Source organism: Rhamphochromis sp. 'chilingali' (genome assembly GCF_963969265.1).
Source record: "Rhamphochromis sp. 'chilingali' genome assembly, chromosome: 16".
Taxonomy (NCBI): domain Eukaryota; kingdom Metazoa; phylum Chordata; class Actinopteri; order Cichliformes; family Cichlidae; genus Rhamphochromis; species Rhamphochromis sp. 'chilingali'.
This window is the reverse complement of record NC_137943.1, coordinates 18,927,766-18,948,575: the sequence shown is the minus strand read 5'-3', so window position 1 is coordinate 18,948,575 and position 20,810 is coordinate 18,927,766. Positions and strand designations below refer to the sequence as shown.

General features: G+C 41.0%; 1 protein-coding gene across 3 annotated transcripts in view; it reads right to left on the bottom strand.

Moving 5' to 3' along the window:
* Positions 1–7,536: 7,536 nt before the first annotated feature.
* LOC308412624 (tensin-3-like) overlaps positions 7,537–20,810 on the bottom strand; it is a 31,538-nt gene continuing 18,264 nt past the window's right edge. Inside the window, exons 13-27 of one of the 3 annotated variants that reach the window (XM_080907126.1) lie at positions 19,572–20,780; positions 16,114–16,271; positions 15,901–16,018; positions 15,382–15,465; positions 13,889–14,018; positions 13,259–13,782; positions 13,076–13,162; positions 12,869–13,000; positions 10,619–10,714; positions 10,095–10,172; positions 9,884–9,961; positions 9,493–9,661; positions 9,348–9,416; positions 8,985–9,014; positions 7,537–8,866 (exon numbers count right to left, since the gene is read on the bottom strand). In XM_080907126.1, coding sequence (XP_080763252.1) covers positions 8,722–8,866; positions 8,985–9,014; positions 9,348–9,416; positions 9,493–9,661; positions 9,884–9,961; positions 10,095–10,172; positions 10,619–10,714; positions 12,869–13,000; positions 13,076–13,162; positions 13,259–13,782; positions 13,889–14,018; positions 15,382–15,465; positions 15,901–16,018; positions 16,114–16,271; positions 19,572–20,780 — 3,107 coding nt within the window. In that variant the 3' untranslated portion in view covers positions 7,537–8,721. Of the gene's footprint in view, positions 8,867–8,984; positions 9,015–9,347; positions 9,417–9,492; positions 9,662–9,883; positions 9,962–10,094; positions 10,173–10,618; positions 10,717–12,868; positions 13,001–13,075; positions 13,163–13,258; positions 13,783–13,888; positions 14,019–15,381; positions 15,466–15,900; positions 16,019–16,113; positions 16,272–19,571; positions 20,781–20,810 lie in introns of those variants that run through there. The other 2 variants (XM_080907127.1, XR_013974606.1) reach the window with 2 other exon arrangements.

The following is a 20,810-nucleotide window of genomic DNA, read 5'->3' as shown; positions in this document are numbered from 1 at the left end:
CATTGAAAAGCCAGAATCATTTGTTTCTTTCCGTTCTTTTACGTGGTAAAAGGTCACATGGCTGCACTTAACGTTTTGTTCCAGTAGACCAAAGGTGTCCAATAGGGTGATCCAAATCCTTTGTAAATAATTTAAAGGCCTACATTATAAACAATCAAACAGTTACAAATTTTAGTATATTATTTGATATATTATTATGTATTATTAAATTATTATTTATGCAAACAGTACACCCTGAGATCTAAAATATTAAAGAATAACCAAAATCAGTGGTGGCATATATATATATATATTTGTCTCTCTGTTTTTAATTTCGTTTTATACTTCACAGACTACACAGACTAGATGTATATGCTGTGTGCATTAGCTGCACATTGACCATATTCATTTATCAAATACTGCTCAATGATGAACTTCCTTGTGCAGATAATGCATAATAATTCACATCCACTGATTTCATTCACTTATCAGTAGAGTTGCATGTCCAAGGCTGATTTTGGGTACAGCAAAGACCTGACATGACCAGAACCTTTCTTCTGTGAGCCACTAGTGCCAAACACTGCACCATAGTGCTTTCCCCACACTATACATCGTCTTTAGAAATATTATGAATAACAGTAAACTTATCATTTTTTTTAACTTGTTGTTTTGCCTCTATTTGCATGAAGTAAAACATTCCATAAATATAATTAAGGATCCCATCTGCTATTTGGTGTTATTGTGTCATGCAAAAAGTCTACCTTGTGTACCTGCTCCTCACATGTACAGCCATGTATTTGTCTCTTGACTTGTTTGTATGGGCGACATAGCTGGTTCCGTCCCGGTCATTTGTCTCCGCTACAAAGCAGTCCTTAAAATAAGGATGCATACCACACATGTAAGTGAGAAAATTCCTGAGTAATTACATCTGTGGTGTTTTTAGGTCCACTATTGGTTACAGACGAGAGAGCAAATACCATAGCAGAAATTGTCCAAAATACCTCAACAGAATAACAGCAGCAGAGTTGAGGTGTACAGTTCAGGGTTTTTGGTTTTTTTTGTATTTTTTACATTTCTGAGAAGTCAGTGTCAAATCCATTGCCAACCAGCCCTGCCATTTGTTAACAGACAGGCCTACAGCAGAGCATTTGGTTCATATGCTGAAAAAAGAAAAAGCTTGCTGATTTTCTGCCCTTTCCTCTACTCATAGCTCTTTGAAAGGGGGTCTCTCAGCCACCTGTGCATATTCAGCATAGCAGAGGAGACTAAGAGTAATGTACTGGAGGAATGTCGTCTCGCAGAGCAGCCTCTCAATAAAGAGGGAGTGTGAAGAATGTACGTTTGCACACACAGGATATTACTGTACATGTGTTTAACATAACCTGCTGTCAGAGGCAACTATGGCCAGCTGCAACAGCTTGTCAAATGGTACTATGGAGCAATTTTCCACTGTTTTAAGACGATTTGGACAAATCAGATACACTTGCTTGAAGACCTCAGACTGGGCTGCACTAGCTCCAGCAACCCGACTGTAGCTCACATTAGCCATAATGCCCCACTTCCCACAGGTAAATATAATCTATAATAAAATAAGTAGGTTTTATTTCACTTTAAAACCTTTACATAAGTTATACCAAAATTTTCTCCACAGCTATTTTCATAATTCTTCTTGTGATTATCTCTGGTATTGTATTTGGCATTTTAACACAGCAGCTCTTTTAGTAGCTTAAAGGATGTAAGGAAGTAAAAGCAAAGGAATGTGCAGTACCAACATTCATAGATAAATAAATCACGTACTGTAATCAGATGGATATCTGCAAAACATGCCTGAGTTAGCCCAGAAGAACAATGTAAGAGAGAGTGTGTGTGTGTGTCCCTCAATCTCAAACACAAAACAACCCTTTCCCTATTTTTGCTTGTCAGGGTCCAGTGCGTCTGTGCTTGTGGAGAGAGTGTGTGGAATACACACAGTGTGGAGGTGTGCTGGAGTAGGAGAGGAATGAGGCGGTTGCAGATCACATGACAAGTCTGGTACATTTAAAGTTATTCTTTTCCCTGAATGGTCTCATGACTGTCTGTCATGTAATTGCTTCTGTCTGAGAGCTTTTTGAGCCGACTAAGATCACAGATAAATTGGAGTCTCTATAGTGATTAATATGATAATTGTTTCTCTTTGATTCTGCTCTGACCTGGACCCATTCATAGCTTCAGCTATTGTGTGATTATTGGATGTTGGTCGAATGGCGAACAAACTAGAGGCCAGCTTTCATCTAATTCCAAGGCCAGTTAATCATTTTCTTTCTTTTTTTTGTTGGAGTGGTCTATCGTGGTCCCTGTTTCTGGAGGCTTGGCCCCTGAGGCAGTCCAAAGCTGTAATTAGGCCTAAGCAAAGTGAAGGACACAGAGAAAGAGAGAGGAACTCTCAGCACTCACCCTGACAGATTACAGAGTAGTCGGAAGTGGGCTGTGAGTGGCACCACTCAATTTGACCCCAAGTCCCCCCAAAGACAGTTACACTTCCTATGTCTCTGTCTCACCTAGACTTATGAGGATAGTTGAACATGTATTCATACATCTTAGGGACATTTTCCCACATGTGTAAAATACCTCTCTCTTTTTTCTCACCACTGTTATATGACAAGAAACAGATATTCAAATGTGACTTGGACATGTGTCATTAAAATTAAAATTGCAAAGTAGTAGACATCATGCATTAATCTACAAACAAATGTGCTTTTGGTTTTGAGGTAGTTTGGGTAGATGAGTCTATGTTGGAAACCACAATCATCCAATTAGCACAAATTCTAAAACCCTGTTGTAAATGCAAATTTACACCACGAAGGAAGCTCTTTATCCCACAGTTTTTTGTTTCTTGTTCGGAGACCATGACCTAACTGAAACCCCTCCACAGTCTCAATCAATGACCTTGGAGTATGCCCAGTTTCACCACGCATGTATGAGCGCTGTGATGCCACAGACTCAACCTACTACCAATATTCCGTTAGTAACATTACGAGTTATGATGAAGTGATCTACTTGTTTGTCATCTCAATGTGACCTGGACTTACCTCAATTTAACAAGCGTTATGAAAGCCTACAGTTTTCTCACGGTGCCTTTCCAGGTTTTGGCCTCTGCTGAAAGCCAAGCATGGGCCTCAAATTGTGCAGCCATCCCAGAATCCAGTTTCTATTTCTGTCCACAAACCTTTGTTCTGGTTCAGAGGAAAGAGATGGGCCCTGCCCCGCCAATTAAGTGGCTGTAAAAAAGCTGCAGAACTGGGGTGATCGAGGAATGAGAACTAGTTCTGTCAGCCGGGTAAACAAGGCCTCCAAATTATCTGCAAAATGAAATTTGGAGAGGCTGGTGTAAATCTGTAAGGGGTTATTGCAAAGCTGGTATTTGCTGGGAGAAGGATAATCTATGTGACTTAATCTTCATCATTGTTTCTTATAGTTGTTTTTTTCCCCATAAGGTCAACTAGTTCTTATAGCTTCAGAAAGTTGACAAAGACACCCACATGTAGTGTCTGGTTTTAGCCATTCTTATATAATAAAACATAGCCTGGGAATAGTAAATGTAAAGATGTATTAATTAATCTTAATGGGAAATTATTGCTGCATTAGACCTACATATCTTACATGCTAACACACACTTATTTTTCCCATGTGAAATGGTGTTTCTCCTGACAGTTTCCTTTGTAATCTGATAATGTTGGTTGCTTCTCTGGATTTTCCCCTGCTCCTTTTATTTCAAGACCACTCCACACTAAATAACAGAGGAAGATGGGCTCTATGCAGTCGCCACAACTGGGCCTTCACTTCCTTCCTGCCCTCCCCGGGAATTCTTCACTTTCACCACCTGCAGACACACAGTAATGTGGGTGGAGGGGTCCTTCACTGCACACCTTTCCTCCTTCTTATCTCTGCAAATGTATTCCCTCTCTGCACCTTAAGAGCAACCTGCCCAGGCTTGCCTGGAGGGAAGAAACTCTTTTAGTGCACTTTGTAAATGAGGGTGGACATGTGCATTGGATATGTGCACACGCAACAGGTAAGAAAGGTGCATTCACACTCTACAGTGATGGAATAATTTGCCCATGCACATTAGAGAGGCCCCTTCACTGTCCACTTTTAAATCACGTCTTAAAACCCACTTTTATTCCTTGGCTTTTAACCTCAGTGAGACTTAGTTTCTCTTTTAATTGAAGTAGTTATTTAATTAATGATTTCACTCTTCTTTTATTTGGTTTTTATTTATATCTCATGTAATTTTATTTTACAGTTCCAATGTACAGCACTTTGTGTCAGCTGTGGTTGTTTTAAAGTGCTTTATAAATAAAGTTGATGATGATGATGATGATGATGATACAGACATTTGTGTGTCAGACGCATCAAAAGATGTGGTGTTACACTTCAGTGTGTAATAATTGCTAGCCTGTTTTGCTCTAAAACAACAAAGGTGATGTCGACTTGGGACTTTCACAGTCACAACGGTTTTGTGTCGCTAGTGTCCTCTGCTGGCCACAGATTGACATGAATCATACACAGTGTGTCCACTTTAATAGGTTCAACTGTCCAATGTAGTCATGTAGACTCGGGGAAGACAACCTGCTGAAATTCAAAATGAGCATCTGAAAATGGCAAAAAGGTGATTTAAGTGACTTTGAACGTGGCACAATTGTTGGTGCCAGACAGGCTGGTTGCTTCAGAAACAACCAATATACTAGAAATTTCTTGAACAATCATCGCTGGTGGACCATCATAGAAAACAGTCCAAATAACACAACATATCTAGTTAGCAGCAGTTCTCTAATAATAATGGATTGGATTTACATAGCGCTTTTCAAGGCACCCAAAGCACTTTACAATTCCATTATTCATTCATTCAATCTCACATTCACACACTGGTGGAGGCAAGCTACAGTTGTAGCCACAGCTGCCCTGGGGCAGACTGACAGAAGCGAGGCTGCCATATCGTGCCATCGGCCCCTCTGGCCTACACCAGTAGGCGGTAGGGTAAAGTGTCTTGCCCAAGGACACAACGACCAGGACAGAGAGCCCGAAGATCGAACCGGCAACCTTCCGGTTACAGATGCGCTTCCACAGCGCCACGGTCGCCCTCTAGGCCAAAATATCTTGTTGATCTGGCCCCTGAGGCAGTCCAAAGCTGTAATTAGGCCTTAGCAAAGTGAAGGACACAGAGCAAGAGCACACTAACTCTAAGCAGATGAACTGCAGCAGCATAGGGCCATACCGGGTGCCACTTCTTTCAGCTAAAAACAGAAAAGGCTACAATTTGAACAGGCTCACAACAGAAGATTGGAAAAATGGAGCCTGGTCTGAGTCTCGATTTCTGCTTTAACATTCAGATGATGGGACTAGAATTCAGTGTAAGCTACATGAAAACATGAATCAACTATATCAATGGTTCAGGCGCTGGTGGTGTAATGGTGTAGGGGTTGTTTCCTTGGCACACTTTGGGCTTCTTAGTATCCACTGAGCATTTCTTTTAGATGTCGTTTGTCCTCACGTCTTGTCTCCCTTTTCTGTTTACTTGTTCCCCTCCTTGTGTCTCATTCCATGTCTCCCCTGTCTGAGTTGTGCGTTGATGTATGTTCTCCCCAAGCCCATCATGTCCCTCTCCATTTCCTTCCGTGTCCCTTGCTCCCTCTCGTCACTCCATGTCTCTCACTCCTTGTTCTCCGTATCCAGTCATGTCAGTATTTTTGTCTCTCGTTTCTGCTTCGGTGTTCCAGTGTCAAGTCTGTGTGTCTTAGTCTGCGTGTTTCCCATTTTATTTTGATAGTATCACGTCCTGTGTGTTTAGTTTTGCTTCCTCCTCTTTCATTATGTTTATTTGCCCCAGCTGTGTTCCCTGTGTGTTTCCTCTTCCCTCGTCACTGTTCAGATATTCATGTTCCATGTTCCAGTATTTAGTTTTCCCAGTGTATTCCGGTTAGTTTTGCTTTAGTGTCCTCCTGTCTTGTCTTTTGTATCACTCAGCCTAAATAAACGGCTCACTCTTGGTTTAAGTTAAGCTTTGGTTTCCACACGTCTGCTTTTGGGTTCACTCGTCAACCATCGCCACACAGTCTGCCACCCCAGAATATGACAACATGTGTATTGTTGCTGACCATGTCCACGTCTCTTTATAACTACACTGTACCCATCATCTGATGGCTGCTTTCAGCAGGATAACACACTATGTCACTAAGCTCATCTCATCTCAAACTGATGTACTGGCCTACAGTCACCAGACCTCAATCAAATAGAGCAAGTTTGGAATGTGCTGAAACAGGAGATTTAAATCACGGATGTGCATTTAACAATGTACATTATCAAATGCATAATGTAGCGGCACATAGTACATGTGTGACACTATCATGTCAGCATGGACATGTTAATAAGAATTAAAACAGCTCTGAAATTTAAGGGGATCCAACACAGTGTACCTAATACACCGATCTCTGATTGTATACCATTTATTTCCACTGATAAAATAAATTTACTGGGTCCACAGCCTTTTTTTTTTTACTTATCATTTATTTTCTGAGAAAATAGCCAGATACCAAATACAGTGGAATGTTTATATAGAAGCCTAAAGCTAAAATGCCTTAGCTATCAGTTCAGCTGATGTTGCTAAGACCTGAAAAGCTGGAATTGTGCTTAGAGTCTTTGGTTTAGCAGCATTCATCTGCAGCCTCCCTGCAGTTATGACAAACTCATAATATTCAAATGTATTCAATATATTTCAAATGTCACAATACCAATACCATTACATTTACAAAGTTACTCTTAATAATCCTGAACTATTTATTTATGTATTTGTTTACCGGATTGAAGCCAACCAACAGCGGTGTATTCAAATTTCATTTATTTGCTCCTTTGCTGGTAGATATTACCATCCTGGTGTCTCTATACTTACATAAGGCTGCACAGCATAGCTTAGCACAGAGATACAAGGACACAAGACAGAGCTAACCCTTTTCTAATAAAAGGGATTCAATTACCCAATCTACCACCGCTACAGTTCATGCAAAAACCAACAAACAGCCTGATATTTACAGCTCTGGGTACAAGGCTAATACTCCCACTAGTTGCTGAATCTAGTGGATCAAGATTAAATAAATGTTTCATTATGATTAGTATTTACAAGTCAACAAAAACATGGAAATGCCCATATACAAATAAATCGTTCACATGTAGCATGTTTTACACCGAGGCACAGTATTGAATGAGATAAGGATGAGGTACACATAATAGGTCATGGAAAGTGATAATAAGCGTGCACTTGATGCAAGAATAACACCAGCTGTTAGTGTGGTTGTCGATCCCTCTCTGGATAAAATGGTCAGGAGCAAATGTGTATCACTGACAGATGACTAGCTGAGTGTGCTAAACACTAAACCTATTTGTGCAAATTCCAACACTGACCTCTTTCTTTCTTCTTTGTTTTCTTTTTAATAACAGCATTTGTTCTTGTAACATAGCAGCCTGTGTGTGGATGTGTGCTTTTACACATTTAGTATAAATATTAAAAAAGGGGGGAGGGGGGGGTATGTGTATACTGCTTTATTTTTGACACTGAAAGATTGCAGTGTTGATCTCAATCTTCAATTTGTTACATATTTGATATGTACAAGGATAATCCCAATGCTATTCAGGGCGTGTGGACAGACACTCTGGCTCACTTATAGAGCACCTGTGCTGGCGTGAAATCACTGATAATTTGATCTCCAAGCAGCCCTAGAATTGGCACAATCGACTCTTTACTCAGAGAACCGAGGTCACAAGGTAACCCTACATTCTTAGTCTTTTGTACCATCTACAAAAGTACTGATGTGTTTTTAATCGGTTACTGTCAAAGCAGAATATATATCATAAAAGAATATTATGGTTTCATTAAAATATCTTTCTACAATTTCTCTCATTCAAACACTCGCAAATGCACGCTCACACTTTCATTAAAATGTTGACAGCTTTAAAAGTGGTCATACTCCAATACATCTTATGGCAAAATTGATTTAACACCTTCAAAAAAGCCACTTACATGCAGCACATTTTACAAAACTACACGTTAAAAAAAAAGAAGCAAAAACAACATTTACATTGCATAGATAAAATAATCATGCATGTGATGAAGTTAGGCACAAAGTCCAAATCATACACATTTGCAACACTGCTTTTGCATGTTTTTAAATCCACAGAGAAATCCTGCCTGCTTGGTTAGATGAGGTGTTTCTACATCAGATACAACTAAAGAAATCTTAATGAATGCTTGCATGAAGTTTTTTTTTATCCTTTCTTTTTTGGTTAAATATGAGAGAAACATACAACAATGTAGGGTTTTCTTGGTTGGTCCATAAAATGCTATGAATGAGTAAGAAAAGCAGCTTTAGTATGAGGAACTTAAAATATGTTAATAATGATTGTATTACTGTGTAAGACATTACAGTTGTAAACAATGTGAAAATGATAATGATTTTGTTATTTGTTATGTAGCTAATTTACAGTTCATGCACTGAAAGGAACAAAATTTTTAAAAAGTTATTTATACTTTTCGATTAAAGGTGTCGCTGAATGTCCTCGTACAGTGATCACTTTACATTTGCACGTTTTTCAGTTCAAATTCAGATCATCACCATCTCGAGTCATTATATTTAGTCCGTTCTTCAGCCTCTCAGTCTTTCATTCGTTGTTCTAGACGTTGCAAACGTCTGTCCAAGTGATCTGCTTTGTCCTCTACTTACTCTTATGTGAACCAATCATCACCTTTGACACAAAGTTGACAATAGCGCTTGCTGGCTGCTCGGGGTCATGCTCAGCAAACAGGTGGCATACGTTGCCCGTCGAAGTGCCAGTTTTCCTCGCCACAAAGCCGAAGATTCTGCAGAGGAGGAGCAGTGTAGTTAGTAGCATTACTGTCATCTGCCTCAAACAGGCAGTGCACCTTTAAAAAGAACTGCTTTCATTGTCTCTGTGCAAAAATATAATTATCTACATACCTTGCTGATGGGCAGCCATCTTTTTTCCACCTATTGGAAGTAAAAAAGGGATAATAGTGTCATTTTTGCTACACTGAATCCACCTAAATACTTACATTCAAAAGTGTCAATTAGATTTGCATGAAGTTATTTAAATTAATCTTTTGCCATATTTTGGATTTTCCTAGATACTTTAGAGAATAAAGGCCAGTCAGTGCGACTTGTAGTGTAAAAGGGATTCAAGTGGTCAAAAAAATGAAAACCATATTAAATAAATACCCATCACCCATTCACAACATGCAACTGACATACTTCTCTATAATAACTAGTGAAACACAAATAGCAAGTGGGCATGTGTTTTGACATTAAATCAACAATACTTACTTTCTATCTTGAGGGTCCAGAGCACAGTATATTACTGTATTGACATTGTAATGCCTCCTGAAAAAGAGCCTAAAAGAAGCCAAATTATGGTAAGAAATTGCTAAGCTATGCATATATGAAGAATGCAAAAACTATGTTTACTCACTTTCTCTGGTTGTCAGTGAGGGTGATTCCCTGAGAAGAAACTTTGAAGTGGACCACAGTGGAGGTTGGTGTAGCGTTAGAGTTCAGGACCATAGTGGTGGCCTTCTGCACTGCCTGGACACCCGTTAGTGACTCCATTTCCACAGAGCCCAGGAACCAAACATTACAGGCTGCAGCAGCAGACAAATTCAAAATTACACTTGGATTTGCAAAGCGCAAATAACGGCAAAGCGAGTGCATTGGGTGACACACGGCATAATAACAGGACAAGGAAAATGGCTCATTTCTACAACAGAACAGCACACAGAGATTGCGTCAGCGTTCGTATTAAGTCAGGCCACCTGTTTGTGACAGTGTCTTTTCATAGCAACTGATATAAGAAACCTGATTACCTGCTCCCTGTTTTAGCAGCTCAGCGGCAGAGTTTGTTACTGATTGCGAGGTGTTCTCACTGACATCTTCAAGAGGATCTGCGAACAAGAAAACAATGAGATTATCCAGCAAAAAAACCCCTCAACAGTTACATCAGCAGATGAAAACACTAAGCTGGCAGACAGTTAAACATAGAGAGGCAGATGTTGGTAGCCACAACTTGAATACTACCTTTGTCAGGTATGATAAGTTTACAGGGCAGGGCCAGAGGAGTGATTGAATGTTGGTAGACCAATGCGGTTAAGCTTCCTGTAAAACAATACCATATTAAATTAGAATTCTAGTTATAAATCTGTTTTGGTTAATGACATGTTTATTTAAAAAAATGCAAGATTTCATGAAAAATTGCAAACTGTCAGAAAAAAGAAAAAGAAGGAGAAAAAACAACAGAGAAAAACTTCTATCACCACGATAAAATAAAATTCTCATCAGTGGAACACTTAATTTGATTATATATCTTCAATAGTTGCTATATTTGAAGAAAGCGGGGCACAAAAAAATGCCACAGAAATCAGACATAAACCATGAAACACTGTATGGGTAAATTCCAGTCTATCACAGTCTATGATCTATCGTTATTTGGCGTTCATGAAATTCTCCTGCCCTCTACTGGTGGTGGTACAATACAATTTCTGTAGTGTAGCCAAAAATCCAGATGGTGTCACTGATGTTTGCTAACCATGTAAAAGTCTTACCAAAATATGGCTCATTGGGGCAACCCTTCAGCCGCACTCCTTTCTGTGTGCACTCAATCAGAAAGTGGCGCACTAATTCATTGGCCAAATCTCCTCCTGTTAGAAAAAGAAAGAAGAAATACGTAACTAGCTAGAATAGTATACTTTCTTTTCAGCAAACTTTCTTGTATTTGAAAATCTAGAATTGGGGGTGTAAAACTTGGCGCCCCTGGAGCCTGCCCAAGAATCCTGTCTGGCCTATGGCAAGTTTGAAAACTGCAGGGAAGTCATTAATTATCACTTTTTCTTTCTTTCTGAATAAAAAAAATACTCGTCTGCACTGCTATTCCTCGTTGTTCGCATTACAGAGAAGTAAATTACTAGTTCCAAAATAGTCAAAGATGATGGAAATCTGTTGTGATCTTTCATTAGGAACTCATAGCTAATGAAACATATTGTTAAAACTGCGCTTTTTAAAATTTAAACTTGTTCATCATCATTTTTGTAAAGGGACAGTTCAAGAAATGCAAACATTTTCCAGAAACGTCTTTACACAAAAAGAAAAAAAGAACATAAACATATGAGTTATAGTAAAAGGTTTTTCCGACCCACTTCACATAAAATTGGGCTCTATGTGGCATGCAAACCAACAAATTAACCTCTGCTCTACACTTACTCTGACTTGCATAACATCTCATAGCAGTTATCTCAGTACCACACATAATTTCCCAGCCTTTAAGTGTTGCGTCAAACACATTAAATTGCTACATTCATTCTCTAGAGAGATTAGGTGGATTATGATTCAACAGAAGCTCTTCTGAAGGGGCTGGATGAGCGTATGTGAGGAATGTCTTGATACAAAAGCTTGGAGAAAAGCCTGCTCCACAAAGTGGGTTGGGTTTCACACTTATAAGCAGTCACAATACCCAAAGCTCAAAGTCTGGAGATGGTTTGTGTCATGATGTCACCACAGGTGCTGTTGGATTGAAGAAGGGTGAAATCAAACAAAAGGGCAGGTGTGAATCGGGGAGAAGGGAACATGAAAGGACTGCAGACAGGGCATAAGGGCATCCTTTGTGCCCCTCAGAATAAGCAGACTTTTTCCTGACATACTGTGTGGGGTTTAGTGTTCTTTCCTTTCCTTTTCCAAATAAGAAAATTGGGTCTGTATTGTAATTCGGTCAGTACTTCCTTACATGTGGAAACAATCCAGAGAATGTTTGACCAGAGTCCTCTAGAGACTGCGTGTTTGTTACCAAAAAAACAAAGAAACAAACAAAGAAAAAAAAAAAACTTTAGCCTATTTTCTAAATATGCTAAACCAACAAACCAGGAAGTTGATGACCAAACAAAAATCTTGTTTTGACTTCAGTTGTGGGACTGACAGACTTCTCAGAAAGACAGTTACAGTATGTGGGAAAGTGCACTTGCACAAGAAGACACTGGGATTATAGCAGGCTTACAGACCCAGCACATCTTTTGTTAATGAGTGAAACGTTAGCTGTACATCTAAGAGTATCAGGCAATAGGGGTCCCTTTGGCATCGTGATGATGATGCCCAGGAGAGAGAAACAGAAAGACAGGAGTTCACTCACAAGCAGAGGGGGAGAGGGACTCTTAGGTTCCACTGTGATGGTGCGCACAGTGGGCTGTAACTGAAGATGGCTTTGTCTGTGCTTATGCTATGCATCATTCCCAGGATTGTCCAGACCACTGGACCAATCTCTAATATCTTAACTATCAATGAAATTCTGTAATACTGTGATGTATGTTTATTTCCCAGAGATATTTATGTATGTTGTGTATGTGTTATGTACAATACAAATACAAACTGACCCGAATGATCCACTTAAAGTATATTGCACATTCCAAGGGAGCTTTAGGTTACCTTTGCACGATTATTCAAAGCAGAAGGACCGGTCAACTGGTCGCAGCAGATGGCCGCCAGAGATTTCTCCTTGTTTAAAGGGAGTTTTTCCTTTCCACTGTTGCCAAGTGTTTACCTTAAAGTGACTGTTGTTGTTATTTGACGCTATATAAATAAAACTGAACTGAACAGAACTGTATTTAATAAAATTAAGTGTTGGATTGCTTTGCTTGTTGGGATTTCTGTATTAGAATCGCTTCCACCCACTTCCAGTGTCTTACGCAAAGTTATTCACACAGATTTTAACTCAATATTTAACACACAGACATAAAAAGCCAGCAAATATGTCTGTCCCAAATGTTGAAGTGCTCATGCCGTCTTTTAATCACCCACATGTACCATACCTTTTTTGTTCTGCTGAAGAACTGAGGGAGGGGGTGTAGCCACCTTCATAGCCAGACCGTAGGCCCCCCTGAAGGAGTGGCTGTCCCGCACAATAAAGCAGCCTGGCTCCTTGTCTTTCAAGACTGAAATAGCTGAAGAGAGAGAAACAATGATTGAAGTAGCTCGAGAATTTTCTTAACAAAAAAGTGTTTACATTTGGCACCTACCTTGATCCCTTGAGATGTCTGGCTTGTACCAGAATTTTGATGTATCCTGCACAAATTTTACAGTAACCTGCTTGTTGGCTAGCACATCTGGAAAATACACAGACAAAGAAAACAACAAAAATCACTCAACGAGCCGTATGACACCCACGAGGCTTTCAGTTTCTTTAGCAGACCCTAGCTTACCTGGCAGAGGTGAGGCTGTGCCTGGCGTCTGAGCTGACAAGTCAGGCAAGATGTTAGGGAAAGGAATACTCAGGGAGCTACCACTGTGGGGACTTGAGAATCCACTGAGGGCTGGAGAGGCTGTTCCCAGCGAATGCTCCCCATCTGACGTCCTCTTCTTTTCAGGCAGAAGTGGAGGCTGCATTTGTGCTAACTGATTCTGCCCATCCATTGAGGGTAAAAGATCCCTGTCCAGGTTTGGACAGTCTGCGCCATAGCCGAGACACGAGTCATCCTGTTCCTCAAAGCTTTGAGCAGGACTATGGTTGAGAGTATAGTTAGCCATATGGCTTCGCTGGTTGCTTCGAGGAGAGCTGTGAGCATTCGGGGCAGGGTGGATGTGGGGGTGGTTAAGGGGAGGAGAGTGGTGGCCATAGTCCAGTGACACGGAGTGTGGCAGAGGTTGTCTTGCAGAGGGGTAGCTACTCAAAGAGGAGTGGTGGCTCAGGACAGGATGCTCTGGCCAGTGCTGGTTCTTGTTTGAACTGGGGAAAAACAGATTATGGGAGCATTTTATTACTGCTGGTGTTAACACAGGATCTAAAAAAAAAAAAAAGGTGCTTGGAGTTTTTGTGTAAGTCAGAGCTCTACCTGTCTGTCTGCTGAAGGCTCCCAACAATAGAGGCAGAGTATGAGGAACTTTGTGTCCTGTGGCAGTTAATGGAGGGGTCTGGCAAACTCTCCACTCCGAAATGGTTGATCTCTGAATATTCCCTGGGTTCTGTGTAAGACGAAATACAGAATGTTAGAAAGCACATTTCTGCACAGAGTCCGAGTCAAGGTATGCATTTTATAATTTTAAAAGAACACAAACATAAGCAGGGATAAGTATGGAGAGAAAAGCTGCAAAAAGAAAAAAAAAAAGAAAAGAAAAAGCAGCTCTGAAAAGTTTAAAAGAAAATTTCTGCAACACGTGAAATAAATCACAGGGAAAAAGGTTGGTGTTCATTCAAGTAACAAATACTTACAATTGTAGTTGAAATGTAACCAGAACTGTTCGTATGGCCTTATACCCACCCAGGTGTTCAGCAAATAAGACTTAACGGTAGCTACAAATTAAACGCCTACACCAACAATTACCTAAAGCTTTATTTCAGTCAGTCTGGGCACACTGACATCCCCAAAAACTCAAACTGTGTCTTTGCAGGCAGGTTTTCTCTGGGTTTATGGAAACAAGAGGTGCAAAGCTGAAAGAGTAACTGGTTTCTTCTTGTCCCCATTTCCGCTCGTGTACACAGAGACACTTTCATGGGGAGGAGAAGTTGTTTTTCTTCCTGACCCACAGTAACCATGGAGATGTAGCAGGGCTGAATGCAGCGATTCTTGCCTGAATATCGGAGGTAGTAAGAGGCACAGCAGGGACACAGATCTGCTCCCAGGACCTACAACCTTTAGACATACTGTAGATCTCTATGGAAACAAACGGGTTTGATCTATTTTATCTCTGTATTGGATCAAACACCAGACTTTAGATTGACGTTTAAATCAGTTTCATAGTTTTGAGAGAGCTCTATGACAAAGAGTAAATATAAAAAAGGTAACATTTAAGAATTCTGGAAAGTCCACCAGGCCTGTAGGAACAAAGTGCTATAAATGCACTCTTTCTTAAACTCCATCCATCCGTCTCTAAAAACAATCTCACAGTCTGGATTTTTTTTCTGCACTGGATAAAGACCAAAGTAAAACATGAAGAAAAAAAAAAGATTTTAATATAAAAAAACAACACAGTTATGTCCCAAAAAAGGGGTTTTCTTTGCAGGTTCTGACCATGCAGACATTCTTTAAAAACCAACCATGAAGGGCAGACAATGGTTAGGAATCTCCCTGCTTTCGAGACAACTTTTACCATCTGTCTCAAAACGGCTGATGTTGCACAGAAAACAATGCAAGCATTATTATAATATAACGCAGAAAAAATCCAAAATGCCTGTCCTGTCTCTTTTGTAATGAAAACATGCTTAAAAAAACATACATGTATATTATTACTGGTGTGTTGTTTTTCTGTCATTTCATTTTAATTTCTCAGAAAATGGACAAAAAAACCCCAAAAACAAGCTCAGTTTGAAGAACTTTGAAGAACCCACCGTGGTCGGTTCTGTAGCCTCCAAAAGATTGCATGCTGGGAGATGGAGTATTCCTGTTGTGAGTCACTTCTGAGAAGATTTTCACTGAAAACCCAAAGCACATGAGCATGGGACAACACACATTATCAACTGCACTGAGAAATCCGGTGACAGTTACAGAGACAAATAAGCTGTTTCCCCACGCTGGTAGGATCATCGCCCACCGCTGCCTGTATTCACATGGAGCACACGACACAAATCAGTCACATTCTCAATACTGGAAGTAATGGATTGGGTGAGGGGTGCATCTGAGTAAAGCATCCAGCAGGCAGGGAACAGACCATAACTTGAATATTATGTTATTCTCACACTGCACAAGCAGACACAGGTGGAAATCACATGGGTGCCAAACTGCATTTGTATCAGAGGGCTGGTTGATCCTTATTCCAATTCGTCTATGGTGGTAGGCATCTAGATTATTGCAAACATCTCCCTAAGGCCTTTAGTGCATGTATGAAAACTGAACTGCAGTGTACTCACCATAAGGTGTTGGTGGAGAGATGGGGAATGCAGGAGTGGGTGGAGGTATGTCACTATTATCTACATCTGGGCCGTTGGATCTGTAATCCGCACTGTCACTTCGACACAATATGGAATGCTGAAACAAACATTACACACGTATGTATAACCGGAACTGAAAGTTAAGAGGGAAAGAGGTCATTTAAATATACTGCACACATGTGCTGTATCTACCTGGGACTGTGGCACACAGGGGGGACATCTCTGCTGGCCTCTGTACTCCTCTGCTTCAGCCCATCTTGAGTTACAGAAGCCTGAATGATCTATGACGTCCCTTCCTTGGCAACTCAGAGTCTGTGTTATGCCCACTCGTCCGTCACTGGATTGGACAGCTGCATACACACAGGTAGACAGCAGCAAGAAGGTCATTAAATGTTAACAGATTTACATGCATCACTGCTTTCAAGGAAGTGAAGTGCCTTAAAGACACCAATGAGAAACAGTGGTGCTTTGACCTTTGGTACCTTTGAGGAAAGTACGCACAGTGCAGACAGGGTTTGTCTAAACTGAATTCCTAAAAAACTTTTTGAAGCAGTATGGTTACACAGAGTAATCACAGTATTTCTAACACTTTTTTTTCTGATTACAATGAATCAAATGGCAAATTTCTTCAATATCAAAGCAGTTTAATGGAACCTCCAGTCTTCACCTCTGTCATGTTGGTAGTTTTTAATTACATCTTACTTAGCCTCCTTAAATCAGACACAGTATAGCACAGGAATAACTATATATTATGATAACACAATTAGTTTGGGAATGTGTTACACCTGAATTTGGGCATGCACAAAAGTGAAAAGGTTTGCCACTTGTGTAATGTTTTGAGTGGACAGCTGAGGAATGCCGGAGGTCTAGCTAGATGGTGTTCATTGTGTATTCGGGGTGAAGGGTGTTCAGTGTTGTGACTGCGCTGAAGAGTGTGGCCACTCAGCACCAGGGTGTTAATTTGAGCCCTCCCAGTGAGTTCTGACCTCTCAGGCCTGAAGAATGCTAATGCCTGGCCTCATTAATCACTTTGCCTGATCTACAGATGACACAGACAGAGCTGTATGCATAGATGACATTATTTCTTCTTACTGCAGGTCTATGTAGAGTACTTTGCAAAACTCTTGAGCCACCCCTTATTTCTTTATATTTTTCGTTCTAGGCGGCCAAATTTGTAATATGATCTTGAATAGTTCTCCAGGCTTTCTGAAGGTCTTTTAAAGTTTTTCTTTGGACATTGGCTGCTTTTCCCCCCTTATGTTCTAGTCCTTGTAGCTGATCATTTTCAGATGATTTTTTTTTTTTGCTTGTTAAACCACTTTAACAGTGATGGGAATAACGGCGTTACTTTTTTCAGTAACGAGTAATCTAATTCCTAACGTTACAACGCCGTTACCGTTACGAACAAGAAAATGAGGTCGCGTTACTATTTTTCAACAAACAGACGGTTGAAACTGTGTTCAGGTGACCGCACCTTATATCAGTTGCATGGAAGTAGCTGACTACGTAAGTAATCTGGGCGCTACAGCTTTCAGCGGCTGCGCGCGCTCCCGCAGACGACAATCACTTTCTGGCAGATGATCACTTTTTGGCACAACACCTGGAGCTAAGGGGGGCAAAACAATCGCATGAGTGTTGCTGTTTGACTGAGGAAGAATATCTTAGTCGTGGTAAGCCAATCACATGACCACTTTAAGATGACAAAGCAACAATGTGATATATACCAGTTTTTAAATTGTGTTGATAGGCCACGTAAAACCAGAGTCATGGTAAACAATATATACGCGGCGTTTTTTCCTCAATAGTTTTGTCACGTTTAACGTCTAAGGACAGCGCTAGCAAGCACTCTCTGCTTATGAACAAACAAAAAACAGCTCGATCGTGTTCGTGGAAAAATGCACCATATCGACCATTATTTCTGCAACCTGTCATGACTTCTAGAGTAAGGATGGGATGGGAAGTATAATACATTATCTACAGTATTGTGGAGGGATACCTAGACAATAACCGATAAGGCAGTTTGTGCCATGTTGGAATTATGTTGATGAATGCCTTTTCATGTTGCTTGTCACTTGACCAGGCTAATAATGAATTTCAGATGATCATTTTTAGTTAACACTATAAGCAAAAAAACACAACTTCTCTCCTTAGCCCTAATATTCTTTTTACGCCTTTTAACTCCGTTAAGGTGTAAAAACAGCTAGTGTTATGCTTAAAAGAGTAACAGCATGGAAGCTACAAGCAATAACATGATGAACACAAGCAAAAAAGACGTCTAGCTGCATAGATCCTAGATGCAACTTCGAAAGTGCAAAAAACAAGGCCCAAAGCATGAACTTTAAACAGACATCCTATATCGTGAAGAACTTTTATAAACAAACACTCTTATGCTTCCCACAGGTTATTTGCAAATTAGAAAAGTTAGCGCCTTTGGCATTTTTTTTTTTTTTTTTTTTTACTTGGAATGGTGCACCCATGTAGTGGATATGTGCAGACAGGTATGCCTGTTGAATCAAACGGAAAGAAACATCGCCTGCGGGCTGACTTGTTTCTCTTCTGGAAATTCCTCAGGCCTCCCTATTTTGCACCCCCCTCCTACAACCACGCATGCATGCTGTGATTTATCCACGTAGATAGCTTTCTGAATTACCTCTGCATTACTAGTTTTTAGTAAAATTGCACTAAATGAATAAAAATGTTGCATTTTAATTTAAAAAAAAAAATGCTGTATGTTTTTTTTTCTGGTTTCTGAATATATTTATCAGAAATGTTAGGCTCTATTAAATTTTACAGATGTAGACAGAAGCAGAGAGGTACGGAAGGAGATAATGTGAATTCTTTTGCAGCTTTTCAAGAATCTCAGCATGACTCCAGGAATCAGTTTCAACTTGAAGAAAGAGGAAATAACTTTATCGTTGTAGATACTATAGCCATCGTGTTGCATAACCCGTGTTTGCTCAGCAAGTCTAACAACAATCAAAGCAGATGTTTCAGCGTCACAGAATCATGGATAAGAACTCAAAAGAAAAGATGGAAGCGTGATGCTGACTACAACCGGCACGCAATAAAGATGATTAATGTTAAATGAAGGAATGAAGTGCACATTTCAAATGTGGTGCTTTGAACATCTATACACAACAACGAGCTTTCGGTGCACGATAGTCACTGATTGTGGACATATCTGTGTGCACACGATGAAATCTCTATTAACAAACACTGAGACGGTAAGGTTCAGAAGAGAGGACGATAGCTGCTCTGTCTGTCTTCATGTACCACATTGATCCCGCCCTCAGATAGCTAAACACACAGCTAAAAACAAGTCAGGACAGCGCTCTTTCCTCTGAAAATATCTGAAAACCTGGCAACAACCCTGCTATTTCTGCCCCTAAAACACGCCAGGTGGGAAGGGGAGAGAAGGTGTGCTTTGTTATGTTCGCTCTTGAGTGAAGTGGAAGAAAAGTGGATGGTGCTGGAGAAAAACAACTTGGGATGAAATAGGTCTTGCTGCTTATATTTTTTTTTTCTGTGTTTATTTGCTGTATCAAGGCAAACAACTTCCTGTCTGAGATTAGTCACACGTTTTTTTCCAGGACAACACCACATCAACACCATCACCACCACCACCACCACACCCAGACTGACTATCTTACCTGTCTGCTGTGTGCTTTTCAGGTCTGCTGAGTTATTATCGCTGAATCTGAGGTTGATGCCGTTTGAACATTTGCCGACCGAGCCGTTAACCGGTGTTCCACCTTTTCTCTTAATGGAGCTGCCGTGGCTCGGCACAAACGTGGGATCCAGGTCCATGATCAGCTGATTGAGCTGGTCGATGGAGTTGTCGATGTCCTTCGTGAGAGATTTGAACTCCTCATCCCGTTTGTTGTTATTGTTGTTGTTTATCGACGTTTGTTCTTTGTGGGGTGCTGCGTTTCTAATAAGATCTGCTGCGGAGTCCCTGGTAAGGCCCTGTGGTTCAGTGGGCAGGCCTGCTTTAGGTAGACTACCACCCTGCTTGTTCCGGTGGAATCGATCTGCATCGTTTCCATCCTCTGGCATATAGGTAAAGTGTTGCGCGGCAACCATTTGCTGCTGCCGAACCCAGGACTGTGTGGAATAGCTTCCCTGTCTGTAGACATGCTGCTGGGGTACAGGGGCATTGCTGGGATTAGAGGAGGCTATAGAGTTGCTCCTGTAGCTCAGACAGCCCCTTCTAGCCTCAGCATAGGATCTCTCATAGTCCTCGATAGGATGAGGTGCGATATGGTGGATGTGGTGCTGGCTTTGGCTTTGCTGCTCCTCTCCTCCAGGACTCCCAAAGCCATCTGACAGCAGGGAGTTCTGGCTGCTCTTGTGGCACGATGACGACAAGGTTCCCAAGCTGTCCACACTGTGCAGATCGTGACCTGTAATGACTTCATCATCAAGAATGTCTGTTTCCCTCTCTCGGGGTTGTGGGTCTCCATTGATGTGCACCTGCGCTGGGACTACCTGCTGGACGCCCACTCTAGCGCCTTCGTCAGTCATCTCCTCCAGTGACGGATCCTCAAGGCCAAAACCACTCAGGAGGTGCTTTAGCTGGACCTTTTCCTGCTGACTTGGTCCCTGGTTAGCTTTGACAGAGGTGGTGGTGGTGGTGGTGGTGGTGGTGGTGGTAGCACTGGCGACAGGCGTGGGTTTGTCCGCCCACAGGGAAGTGCTAGATAAGCCTGAGTCACTACTGACAGAGAGAGCGTGGTCACTGTGGTCAGGGCTAGAGGTTGCGGAGGTTGTGCGCGGCCCTTGGGCCAGCGCGACGTTTCCTCTGGTGGGGCTCCTCTTGTTTGCAGTCCTGTCCTGTGTTAGGCCTTGAGATCGTGGTGCTGCAAAACAGAAGAGATGCGGCGCTTCAT